Raw genomic sequence first — 12,257 nt, 5'->3', positions numbered from 1 at the left:
TGTTCAAATCTTTCTTGATTAGATGGTTCAAAAAATTCAGGCTGAAGCAGTCCTGTTTTTGCTCAAGAGTACAATATATTGCCAAGCCTACAGCGAGAGTAGATAACGTACAAGATTACTCTAGCCGTTCTCGCATGGCCCAAACGGCAAGAGACCCTGGTCCTTCGAGCCAGGCTTGAACGGCTACTAATCCTGGTTGTTCAGGCTAATCTCAAATGACTAGACATTAAACCCGAATGATTGAAAAGCTCTTAAATCAATCGAATCCAGAAACTGAACAGATTATAGGCAGTAAATACAGGCACACGAAATGAAACAAGGCCATACTGTACATTGAATGCAAACGTGTGTTTTAGAGTATGATAATAATTATTGTTTAAAGTATTTTTTATTTAAAAATATATTAAAATAATATTTTTTTTATTTTTTAAAAATTATTTTTAATATTATTACATTAAAATATGAAAACATTAAAAAAATATTAATTTGAAGTAAAGAAAAAAATAAAAAAAATTTAATTTTTTTCTAAAACACTTTTAAAACGCAAAAATAAATGGAATTTAAAGAATTACTTGTACCATCCGTGAAACGCGAGTACTGAATAACAACTGTTATTCATCGACTCTCTTAATTGTGAGAAATTTCTAATTATTTTTCTACATGTATTATTTTGCAATTATTTTTTTTTACATGCGCTAACTTACCAAAACAGTGTTATTTTATTTACAACGGTCCTCCCTCGGTAGCTATAAATTTAAGAACATAACTTATTAGCATTATATGCCTGTACTTGTGGTGGTTAGTTATTTTTAAAAGCAGCTACTGCTTTTTTCTTTTATTTGGGTGGCAAGAAAAGCAGTGTGTGGATGGGTACAAGCAACCATGGAGTGTGGTGTGGGGATGAATTTTGGCCTCTCTCTGCACTCATCATGTGCTTGCTGGCTGCTAGGCCACCGTGGGCCGTCTCATTTCCCGATGAACTCCACCTTGCCCTAAGGAAGGAAATAAAAATAATAATAATAATAATTAAAGACATACATTCACATAGACCCATAATTGATTTGGAGAAGGGCATGGTTTATTGTATCATTTTTATTAAAATAAAGTTATCACCTTATTGTTTATTTTATTTTTTTAATTTTTTAGTGTTAATTTGACCAAGTCAATTATATTATTAAAATCTCACAAGGTTAATTTTTTTATTCTTTTTAACTAAAAATCTAACCCAAATCTCACAAGATTTTCTTGAATTAATATACAGAATTGAATTGGGTTTAACAACTCAACATTTTACCTGCTGCACATTATTATTATTATTATTATTATTATTATTATTATTATTATTATCTACCCATTATTTCATATAAAGACAGAAAAACAGAGGCAGGACAAACTAAAATGGAAGCATCTGAGTATTGAGTGTGATGATGCAAACGGTCATGTGATGCCTTCATGATTGGATGTTTTAAAATATGGCAGTTTTTTATCAAGGTTTTTTTTTTAAAATTATATTAAAATACTATTTTTATTTTTAAAAATTATTTTTGATATTGATATATTAAAGTAATTTAAAAATATATAAAAAAATTTGATTTTTTTAAATTTAAAGCGTTTACAAATAGCAAGATTTCCTTAGATCTTAGAAGGGAGGAATGCCCCATTCAATTATAGTACAAAAAAGTGTGCTCCATCATCCCCACTCTCGCAAGAAAGCAGCAGCAACAATAACAAGGGACTGCACGATGGTGTCCAGCTCAGCTCAGCTCATCTTCTTTTGCTTCTTCATCCTCTTCTCTGCCACTGCCACCACCGCTACTGACCACATCGTCGGTGCTAACAAAGGCTGGAACCCTAGTATCAACTACACTCTCTGGGCAAACAACCAAACCTTCTATGTCGGTGACCTTATCTGTAAGCCCCCCCTTTTCTCTCCTTAACTCTGTATATGCGTCAGGTGTGTGTTTATACTCGATCCATTTAAGTTTGGCTAGAAGATGAAGACCTAGTTCTCATTTATAGTTGAAGTGTTCACTTTCTTTTTGTTAATGTAGCTTTTAGGTACCAAAAGACACAGTACAATGTCTTCGAAGTGAACCAGACTGGTTATGACAACTGTACTACAGAAGGAGCCCTAGGCAACTGGACTAGTGGCAAAGATTTCATACCTCTTAACGAGGCCAAGAGATACTACTTCATTTGTGGCAATGGACAATGTTTCAATGGCATGAAGGTTACTATCCTTGTTCACCCTTTGCCGCCGCCACCATCTGGTAGCATTGCTGCTAATTCGACGCCCTCAGGTTCTGCAGCTCCAGTGGTTTTCCATAAGGGATTGGTGGGCTTAAGGGCGTTCGTCTTGGCATTTGCTTCAATTTGGTTTGGATCTGGTTGGATCTAGTAGTATTTAGTGATTTAATTTGTCGGTCGAAGCTTGGTGGAACTGTAGTAATTCTGTTTCCCCCCTCTATTTGATTTTTTTTTTTATGGAATTTAATCAATTTTAGTTATCTTTTATTCTTGACTGAGAACAACTTGAGGCATCATCGAAAAGTTCTCTCTAATATATATATGGAAGCTCTGCTACCTCTGCAAAATAACTCATTGCATTCTATTTATAGGAAGAAGTAGAGAAACTTAGCTAAACAAAGGAGTTTTCAAACCAAGTCACATATGTGGTCATGTGACTGATCATCAAAAGGTGAGCTACTAAGATACAAGTAGGTGCACCAAAAGAATCAGACAACTTCTATTTGTTCAAGACACATCACAACATGAATTCATTCCATGCCTTGTTTCGTAAGAAACAACAAAATTCATCTGCCCCGAAGACTTGTCATTGCCAAACTCAAGCTTGAGTTTGTGTTATTCAAAAGTACTATACATATACACATGATTGAAACATCCTTCTACAGGATATTAGACATGTCCTGTTGTTATAACTTATAAGCACTACTGGCTTGAGTTTATCTGTAATTCTATTTTTCAGTTTCTGTTTTTTATTTATTTAATTTAACCAAATTTTCTATGTGATTCTCTATTGTAAATTAACCAATATTAAAAATGATTTTCCTTTTATAGATCATTACCATTCAGAACGTAGCTGTGTTCAGTTAGATGGTTCTGCAACAACATTTAAGTTAGTCTACCTATAAAAAATGAGATTGAGAATGGAATTCTGAATTAACACTCTCAAAAATCAAAATGATTTGAATATCTTCACTTTTATCAAGTATTGGTGGTATATATGTGTATATATACATGTTTGTGTGCAGGTGGTAGCTGGACATGTTTCTTCTCTTAAATTCTTGTCTGATTATAATGGGGATAATACCCTATAGTACAAAAAACTATACAGAGAAGTGAGAACTTTTGATAGCTGAACTAGAAATAATTTTGCAGATATCTTATCGCCTCTGGAAATTGAAAAACTTAATGGACATGATAAAGGTAAGTCCAAATATTGTGGCAAATCCAAAAACTGCTGCTGCGGCAACTCCTAAAAGTTCATGTTTGAAACCGAAATAGTTCCTGACAAAATCTTCGACTGTTTCCCCTGTATCAAGTTTTTCCTTTATATCTCCAAACTGTGAAGAAACTAATCCATACAAAGTCCATGAAACTGGACATATCCAAGCATACCATCTCCACCATACAGGAATCCGCTGTTTAGAGCCAAAGAAGACATACAGATAAAGAAAAATTAGTCCTCGTGCTGCTAGAATGCAGTAAGGAGAAGTTGTGAGTAGAAATCACTTACAGGTCTTGGGATTATAAATCCTGAAAAGAGATTCCACACTGAATAGAATGCGGAGGAAACTATGGATGCAACGTGTTGGTTTGGCGTTGCAGCAACAGTCATCATGCCATAGAAGGTGAAGTATAACAGTGTGAAGAACATGAAGAACAGATACCAAAAGAACTTAGCAGCAGTCCATTCAAATCCAATCATGGCATAGACTATTAGACCATATACCACAGATTGGGTGAAAATATATGGAAGCTCAATCAGGATCTGTAACAAAAAATGGAAAGAAACTTAGTCTCTGTTTAGATTTCATAAAATTGAAGTTCGTATTTGTGCTGTGGGAAAGTTTGTACCTGTGCCAAGGCATAGGGCATGGATGAATACATTCCAGCAGCTTTCTCCCTGTAGAATACAGTTCTTTCAACAGCCACAACTGGCTGCACAGAGGATGAATTTTGGATTCCGAGGAAGATAATTGCAGCATACATGGAACCCATGGCATTAAAAAGATCTTGTTTCTTTTTCCTGTAATTTAAGACAAGAACTAATTTAGAAGGCAGACAAACTTGGAAGAGTCTGTACTTTTTTATCGTTCTAAGTAGCCCTGTAGCAAATGTTCAGGAATGAAGCTTAGTTGAAATGAAGATGTAACTTACGTTTTCGAGCCGAGGTTCCAGAACATTGAACCAAAAATCAAGGCTATGGCGGTTGTAAAGAGAAGTCTTACGGCAGTATAGGAAGGATTACGCCAATATGACCAATGTTGCTTCCATAAACAAGCCAAGCATTGGACCAAAAACGACTGCGAGTACTGTGTAGGAAAGAAGAGGTCCTTTGAACCAGGAGCAGGGGTGCTTAATTCCTGAATACGTGCTTTGTTTCTCCTGAAAGATACGGCCACACATCAGAGAAATTTAATTGCTAATTCAAGAGTCGAAGACATGGGTATGGTAATGCATGATTTTCTGTTTTACCTGGTACCCAAGTAGCTAAGAAGTGAATTTACCTGTATAGCTCTGAATTTTTATATATAGAAGCAAAATCTATCCCCGATGCTGCTTCATGTCCTAAAGAGGTAACATCCAACATCCAAGTTGCTGGGTTATAACCATCTCTAATCTTCTCAACTCCCTCAATTCCCTAGACAAAGAAATTTGTGTAAATTAGCAAGACGGTAATATGGATGAAGATTCAAATATATATATATAGCGCTTGTATTATTTGGTAAACCATCATTTCACACCTCAAAATACTTGATCAACTGGCTAGAATGTCGACCCAATGGCCCAACATATATCTCTTCTCCTCCGCGCTTCATTAGAAATAGCTGCAATGTCATGTCAAGTGTGTCACTGTTATGTGGAGAAGAACTGACAACAAAGGAGCAACTCTAATGTCCTGCTAACATTTCTAACCTCATCAAAAGATTCAAATATGTCGATGCTTGGCTGATGGATGGTGCACACAACTGTTCTTCCTGTGTCCACAGTGTTCCTAACCGTTCTCATAACAATTGCTGCAGCTCTTGCATCCAAACCTGAAGTAGGCTCGTCCATAAATATAATAGAAGGGTTCGCCACCAGCTCAACTGCAATAGTCAGCCGCTTCCTTTGCTCAGTAGACAGGCCACTTACACCAGGCAGTCCAACTAATGCTTGCCTCAATGGATTCAGTTCCACAAGCTCCATGACTTCCTCAATGAACATCTGCAAAAGCAATTTTGATTGGAGAAATTAACACAGCTTTTCAAGGTTTGGTGCTAATGGATATCTAAATTCTAGTCCATGGAGCTGATTTTATCTCAAATTAATGACCACAAAATCTCTTTAGCAGAAACATGAAAAATAGAAGCCTAGCACAGATATGAGTTATGGAAAGCCTACCTTTCTGGTTTCAGCATTCACTTCAGGAGGTAGACGAAGCCAGCCTGAGTAGAGCAGGGATTCATAAACTGTAACGTGTGGAGAGTGGATGTCATTTTGCTCGCAATACCCTGAAATTCTAGCAAAAGTTTCTTGTTTCTTGGGATGGCCTGAAATTGTGATGTTTCCCTCAATATATCCCCCAGTTTTCCTACCAGCCAGAACATCCATCAGAGTGGTTTTACCAGCACCACTGACACCCATTAGAGCTGTGAGAACACCTGGCCTAAAAGCACCGCTCACTCCCTTCAAAAGCTCCAATTTATCTTCGAGAATGCCCTGATTTTTCATTTCCTGCAAAGTGCAGATTGAAAATAAGATTAGACTTACTTCAGGACAGTATTTCCAAAGATCAATTTGTCTCTCTGTTACCGAACTAATCTTACCTGTGGCATGTCAACCGAGTACTTGATCTCATCAAAGGTGATGGAAAAAGGTTCAAATGGTAGAATCATTCCTTTTTTCTTCTGATTGTTAGCCTCAGAGATGATCTCTGGATGTTGTTAAAATTCAATTAGCAGCAAGAAAACATTGAACAAATTTCCTTACCAGTGAACACACATTAGTTCAGTTATTACCTGTATCATTTTGGTGCCTACTTCCATGGTTCGACAATTGAATAGCTCCTCCAGTTACTCCTGGTTTAATGCTTTCAGAATCCTTGGATATAACAGCCTGAGACTTCCGAAATGCTGCACAATATTATTTGCAGTACATTAAAACTTTAGCCTCACTTAGTTTATACTTGAAAAGAAACAATGAATTGGATAGGGTAAAGGTACCCACGGTTCAGGAAAGCAAGAGCCAGAGTGTAGCAAATGTTGAATAGTATTGTGAATCCCCCCAATGCACCTACTCCTATCCAATACCAATATGCATCCGTAACGAATCCACGCGATTTCAGAACTTCGATTCCCAGTGGTTCGATTGAGTTTGGGAGAACCTTCAGAATAAAAGTACATTATCAGTTGATTGTTCAGATATTAATTCATGAATATAGAAATGGCTAGTTCAGTGAATTACATGACTCCAGCTCTTCCCAAGGAACTCATTAACTACTATTGCATTCTGTCCATACATCAGTGGTGAAATCCAGTAACCCCATATCCACCATTTCTTTATGTCACCTGTGGCATTGAACAGAAAATATTTAGCACATTATAATTATAGGGACTAATGTTGATAAATAGATTAAACTCCAAGACAACCAAAGTAAGTTACCATACCATGAGACAAGACAAAGCCACCCAATGCGAACAGTACGAGCAGTGCAAATGACCCAAAGGTGTTAGCAACAATCATGCTTCTTCCTAGTCCACCAATAAAACGGAATAATGCAGAAGCCATCTGGCTCACAGCAACAAGCAGAAGATACTGTTTGAACAACCTGCAGAAAAGATACAGCACTTTGCATCAGCTGAAACAGAATAAATTTCTTTATAAGTTCTTAGAAAATGTGCCTAGATTTTTTTTCTTCTGTTTATAACTTGTGTTACCTTCCAACATTAGGATCATATCCGATTACATAATATGTGAGGGCCACCCAAATAGTGGTCTGTATGAGTGTGACAGGAATTCTAAGGATCCATGAGGGAAGAGAAAATGCCCATGAAGGATAGAACAGGAGGTCCCTTTGCTTGTAAAACACAGGAAGGCCTCCTATGGTCATGGAAATCTCTGGCATACCGATAAACATCATCAAAGCCAAGGAGTAGAACAAAGCACCCGAATAAACTCCTCCCTCAGATACTGAGTTCTTGTGCATTTCAGTCCGAAAAAAGAGTGTCATCGCAATTATTGACATCAATGTAAGCTGGTATAGGAAGAAAAAGTGAGAACAAAAAATAAAAAAATCACAATCGAATGGACAAGCTTTTTGAAGAAAAAACCAGAAGAAAGTCAGCTGACAGAACTCACTTGCGCGAGCTTGAAGAAGTAGACAAATGAGTTCCTTTTCATAAGAAGCCATTCTCTTAAGAAGCAAGCCTTAAGCAGCTCCATTTTTCCAGTGCCATACTTTCTAGTTTTCAAAGCAGCCGGATGACTCTGGGACTTTTCAAATGGAGTTGAAAGAGCATCTCCAATTCTACATCCGACGTGGAAAGACTGAAAAGCTTCAGCAAATTCCTTAACTGTGACAAAACTGTAAGGCTCATCTTTATGCATCCAATACTGCTGCTGATCTTTCCTTGATGTTATCTGCAATGAATTATTTTTCATCATCTGTTAATGACATCCTTCTCAACTACATGCAAGGCTGAAGTAACATCCATTTATGTACTGGCATAATAAACGAGACGCACAAGACCACCGTTTCATTGCTTACTTCTTGCAAGAAATCAGCCACTCCTTTTCTTTCGGGACACTTGAAGCCCATAGATTCAAAAAATTGAAGCACATGTTCGCGGGGACCCTGGTACACAATCTGGCCATCAGATAGGAGAATAATGTCATCAAAGAGATCGTATGTCTCTGGTGCTGGCTGGAGGAGTGAAATGACAGCAGTTCCATTGAGAATGTGAATGGTATGTTTCAAGGAATTCACGATCTGGAAAGTTGTTGAGCTGTCCAATCCAGTTGAAATCTCGTCCATAAACAAAGCCTTTGCTGGTCCAACCAGCATCTCACCTACAATTTGATCATTGGAGAGTTTCAACAGCTTAAATTGATGAGATGGCTAATGGAAATCAAAATGATATTTTGGAATTGAAAATGGATTAAAGATGGTTCTTACCAGTTGTAACACGCTTCCTTTGTCCTCCAGAGATCCCCCTTACCATTTCACTTCCTACCATAATATCTGCACAGACTTCTAGTCCTAAAATCTGTGAATTTAATAAAAGAAGGCATTAATACTTTGAAATGGTTTGTATTAACTTGCAGAATGTCTATTGAACTGAGGTGCATTGTGCTATTACCTTGATAATATAATCTGTCATCACACTTGTCTTCTGACCTTCTGTTGCTATAGCCTACACCACAGAAGACACAGAAAACCAAAATCAATTGCCTTCAAACACGACTTACTATCAATGGCAATTTTCTTACAGTTCTACAATGGCACTTGACTAAAAAAATGCCATGTTCATGGTTTAGTCTCAAGATTCCTTTCAAAACCATTTCAATAGTGGCGTGATGCTCGTTTTTCTCAGAACAGAGTATTTTTTTTGTACTTTACACCATACTTAACTATTGCTCATTATGATAGCTTCTCTCACCTTCATGAAGACATCAATATCAGGATCAGGCTTGATGCTTGCCTCTTTCTCTCTTCTTGATAACTCTGCTAACATCTCTGCAGATTGCGAAGAACTCAAATGATTAGTCGTCATACAAAGACAAGGGTATCAATCTCCATGGCATATTATGAAGTTGATATCAAAAGAATGGAAGGAAAATTAGTTATTAAACTAACCATAACGGTGTCCAACCCCTTGGCATCTTGCAGCAAAGGCCAAAGTTTCCCTTACAGTCATTTCTCCTAAATGGGTATCATACTGACTTATATAGGCAGCTGATCTCTGGGGTACAAACTCATTCATCCCATGACCGTTGTATGTCACCCTACCGGAGAACTGCATAAGAAAAATTATCCCTAAAATGAGAGGATGAGGAAGAGACATAAGGGAAAACATTCACCTACGAAAGATGTAAATAAAAAAAATCATCAATCACCACCTTTAGATTAGGATCAAGCTTTCCGGCCAAAGCCAACAAAAGAGTTGTCTTTCCAGAACTTGGAGGACCCAAAAGCAATGTCATTCTGCAACCAGTATGTCAGAGTAAATAATGAGAAAAATTCTAAATTTAGAACTAATAAACTCTATACAATATCGGTTTCAATTCTAGCTCGTCTCACCTTGATGGTTTGATGATTCCACTAACATCCTCAAGGATGGAAACTTGTTTCTTTTTACTCGGAATGATGTGAAGATAGTTGAATAAGCCCTTCAAAGTTGAAAGAAAAATGAGAGATACAAGAAGGATTTAATTGAAACTAAATATAATTACATTTCCATAACAACATATGACCAACTTCTGCAGAAGCCTACCTCTGCAAAATCAACACAGAAGTTAATCATCGATGGCAATGCTCTGCTTCCTTCATGAGCTTCTGCTTTAATATTTAGATGCTCGAATCGAACTTCAATTGTGGGGAGATCAATTCCAACTCTAAAATATCAAGAAACAGTAAAAAAATTATTACTGGTAATATATCAAGAACATTAAGAAGCCAAAACGGGGTTTCCATGCCCTTCTGTAACTAATGGTGCTTTTGACTTTGGAAACATATATAAATAGCCAAAAGCTTACCTTTCAATGCGGCTCTTGAGTTTTTTCAAGAACTTCTCATTATCTTCTTCAGAAACATCGATCAACCTCTCGAGCAATCCCTTTCTTTCATGAATCCCAAGATTTTGAATGTAGATTTCATTGGCACCTTTTGATGTAGCCAACAAACCTTTTTGTAAACGATTGAAAGTAGGTAGTCTCTCAATAGCAGCCCATTTTAGAGCTTCTTCATCATCTTCATCTCTTGAAGATTTTGAGAACGCATCTGAAACATTGTTTGTCCATAAAGAAGAGCCACCTCGTTGTAAACTACATGCTCTATAAATATCATCTGCACCTTCCATTGCTGAAAGATCAGAAGAGCTTCTTCGAGCCTAAATTAACCACACTTCTTTTGGCGTCTCTTTCTAAAACTCGTTCCAAAGAAAACTACTAATGAGACTTTGTGTGGTACTGAGTTGAAAAGGTGTACAACATCAGAAGGGGAGTTCCTTGAAGCACTGAATGTGAGGAGTTGCCTTTATTTATACTGATATTAACATTATGGCTTTCCACATTATTGGCCGCCTGTCTGAAACTGTGCTACGCGGTGGTTTTTTAAAGTTTTTTTTTTTAAAATATATATTAAAATAATTTTTTAAAAATTTTTTTACATCAGCAATTTTAACCAAAAAAAATTAAATTCTTTTATTGATTTGAATCTACAAGCATCAATTTTGTAGAACAAGAACACCTTTTTTTTTAAAAATTAGAATATGATGTCAAAAAAGAAAACTTATATAGAAAAAAAAATAGTATGCATAAAAACTTCTCGACAGGGAGAATCTTAGAGTGCTCTTACTCTATGAATTTACTTTTAAAATAAATAAATGATAAAAAAATAATCATATTTATACAATTTAAAAGTAATAAGAGTATTTTTACATGGTTTTAAGAATTATGTTTTTTTAATTTTTGCTCTTGTTTCTCTCTTTTCTTAATGTTTATATTAAAATAAGTATTAATAATTATTTTTTGAGCTCAACACGAATTATACACTCCAATGATATTGGCAGCTCATGTATAGTAATTTTGACTCCAGAATTGCTGTGTCATTCAATGGATAGATTCTTAAGAAAATCTGCATTTTGTCCCCAACAAATAATGATCTTATCTTCTTATATATATATATATATATATATATATATATATATATATATCAAAAAAAAATATCCAATAAAGAGCACACATCTATAACTAAGTTTCAAAGTCAAATAGGTCATACTTGGTACCCGGTTACTGTACTTGAAATAACCACATCCAGCATGTAAGAAGTAATGGATTTGATGTGTCGAAAAAACGTGTTTTTTAAAATTAATTTTGATTTAAAAATATATTAAGATAATTTTTTTATTTTTGATATTAGAATATCAAAATTATTAAAAAAAAATATACTGAAAAAATATTAACTTAATTCTTTTTCAAAGTAAATATATTTTTAAAATATATCTAAAAATAAAAGTTATTACACTCCTAAACAGATTCAAAAAAGAGTTTTAGCTTTCTTTTATTTTTTAAAATAGATATTTTTTTTATTTTTAATATAAAAACATCAAAATCATTCAAAAAATACTAAAAAAATCAACTTAATATTCAAAACAAATACGTTTTAAAAAAGCATTAAAGTGTATTTGATTTTTTGATTAAAAAATACTTTTTAAGATTTTTGAATTTTTTTTACTTTAGATTAATTTTTTTAATATTTTAAAATTTTTTAATATATTGATATCAAAAATAAATTTTAAAAAATTAAAAAATATATTATTTTAAAAAAATTTTAAACAAAACATTCTTTAAAAAATAATTATAATGACACTAAAAACAAAAATTCCGCCTGGCGGCTCCTTCACCTTCTCCTTCTCCTTCTCCTTTTAACTTATACTCCTTCCAAAAAAAGAAAAAATATTTGACTTTGACATTATGGGAATTTTCAGTTTTTAAGCAACGATTATTTTATTTTCTTATATCTGTGCCTTGCCAGCGCATTACTCTTCATTGTTTAAACACCGTTACTTAAGGATACCGTCATTGATACCGTCATTGATGCCATCATCTCTGTTAGTTGAGAGCATCCGGTGTGGTGACAATATCAGTGAGATCATCGCATTAACTCCGAGCAAAGTTGACCAGACAGCGTACGATGATCAAACGCACGATCCCTCGCGACTGCATTTGAGGGAGGCGAGTCAAGATGTAATTATATAATATATATAAAAGAGTTTTATTTCTTAAGTGTAAGTGTCATTTACGATTCTAAA

At 35.1% G+C, this 12,257-nt stretch overlaps 2 protein-coding genes across 3 annotated transcripts; one reads left to right on the top strand and one right to left on the bottom strand.

Moving 5' to 3' along the window:
* The first annotated feature begins 1,627 nt into the window (after positions 1-1,627).
* Positions 1,628-2,507, top strand: LOC7493235 (lamin-like protein). Its single transcript, XM_002304694.4, has 2 exons — positions 1,628-1,911; positions 2,052-2,507. Exons 1-2 carry the CDS (start codon positions 1,653-1,655, stop codon positions 2,396-2,398), a joined length of 606 nt encoding a protein of 201 aa, XP_002304730.2. The 5' UTR covers positions 1,628-1,652; the 3' UTR covers positions 2,399-2,507.
* A 781-nt stretch (positions 2,508-3,288) lies between these two features.
* Positions 3,289-10,459, bottom strand: LOC7493234 (pleiotropic drug resistance protein 1-like). Of its 2 annotated transcripts, XM_052451345.1 has the most exons (24): positions 9,982-10,459; positions 9,720-9,840; positions 9,527-9,615; positions 9,346-9,430; positions 9,083-9,242; positions 8,886-8,962; positions 8,586-8,639; positions 8,402-8,492; positions 7,994-8,295; positions 7,585-7,866; positions 7,164-7,480; positions 6,894-7,054; positions 6,691-6,794; positions 6,454-6,610; positions 6,246-6,359; positions 6,054-6,160; positions 5,629-5,961; positions 5,161-5,451; positions 4,989-5,072; positions 4,752-4,885; positions 4,402-4,629; positions 4,099-4,270; positions 3,758-4,012; positions 3,289-3,662 (listed from the first exon to the last, which is right to left on the bottom strand). In XM_052451345.1, exons 1-24 carry the CDS (start codon positions 10,302-10,304, stop codon positions 3,405-3,407), a joined length of 4,299 nt encoding a protein of 1,432 aa, XP_052307305.1. In that variant the 5' UTR covers positions 10,305-10,459; the 3' UTR covers positions 3,289-3,404. The 2 variants fall into 2 exon arrangements, with proteins under 2 accessions (XP_052307305.1, XP_052307306.1); XM_052451346.1 differs by lacking the exons at positions 9,527-9,615; positions 9,720-9,840; positions 9,982-10,459 and having other exon boundaries at positions 9,083-9,262; positions 9,346-9,417.
* Positions 10,460-12,257: the final 1,798 nt, after the last annotated feature.

The sequence above is a fragment of the Populus trichocarpa genome, chromosome 3 (assembly GCF_000002775.5).
Source record: "Populus trichocarpa isolate Nisqually-1 chromosome 3, P.trichocarpa_v4.1, whole genome shotgun sequence".
NCBI lineage: Eukaryota > Viridiplantae > Streptophyta > Magnoliopsida > Malpighiales > Salicaceae > Populus > Populus trichocarpa.
Note: the sequence above shows the minus strand (reverse complement) of the source record. Positions and strands in the feature narration are given on the sequence as shown.

What these genes read in the sequence shown, in the direction of transcription:
- LOC7493235 (XM_002304694.4), top strand. Translation starts at nt 1,653, where the DNA reads ATGCCCCATTCAATTATAGTACAAAAAAGTGTGCTCCATCATCCCCAC. An exon ending in CTATGTCGGTGACCTTATCT is followed by an intron (nt 1,912 to 2,051) that starts GTAAGCCCCCCC and finishes TTGTTAATGTAG; the next exon opens with CTTTTAGGTACCAAAAGACA.
- LOC7493234 (XM_052451345.1), bottom strand. Translation starts at nt 10,304, where the DNA reads ATGGAAGGTGCAGATGATATTTATAGAGCATGTAGTTTACAACGAGGT. An exon ending in ACTCGGTTGACATGCCACAG is followed by an intron (nt 5,962 to 6,053) that starts GTAAGATTAGTT and finishes TGCACTTTGCAG; the next exon opens with GAAATGAAAAATCAGGGCAT. An exon ending in TATTTGAATCTTTTGATGAG is followed by an intron (nt 5,073 to 5,160) that starts GTTAGAAATGTT and finishes ATGACATTGCAG; the next exon opens with CTATTTCTAATGAAGCGCGG.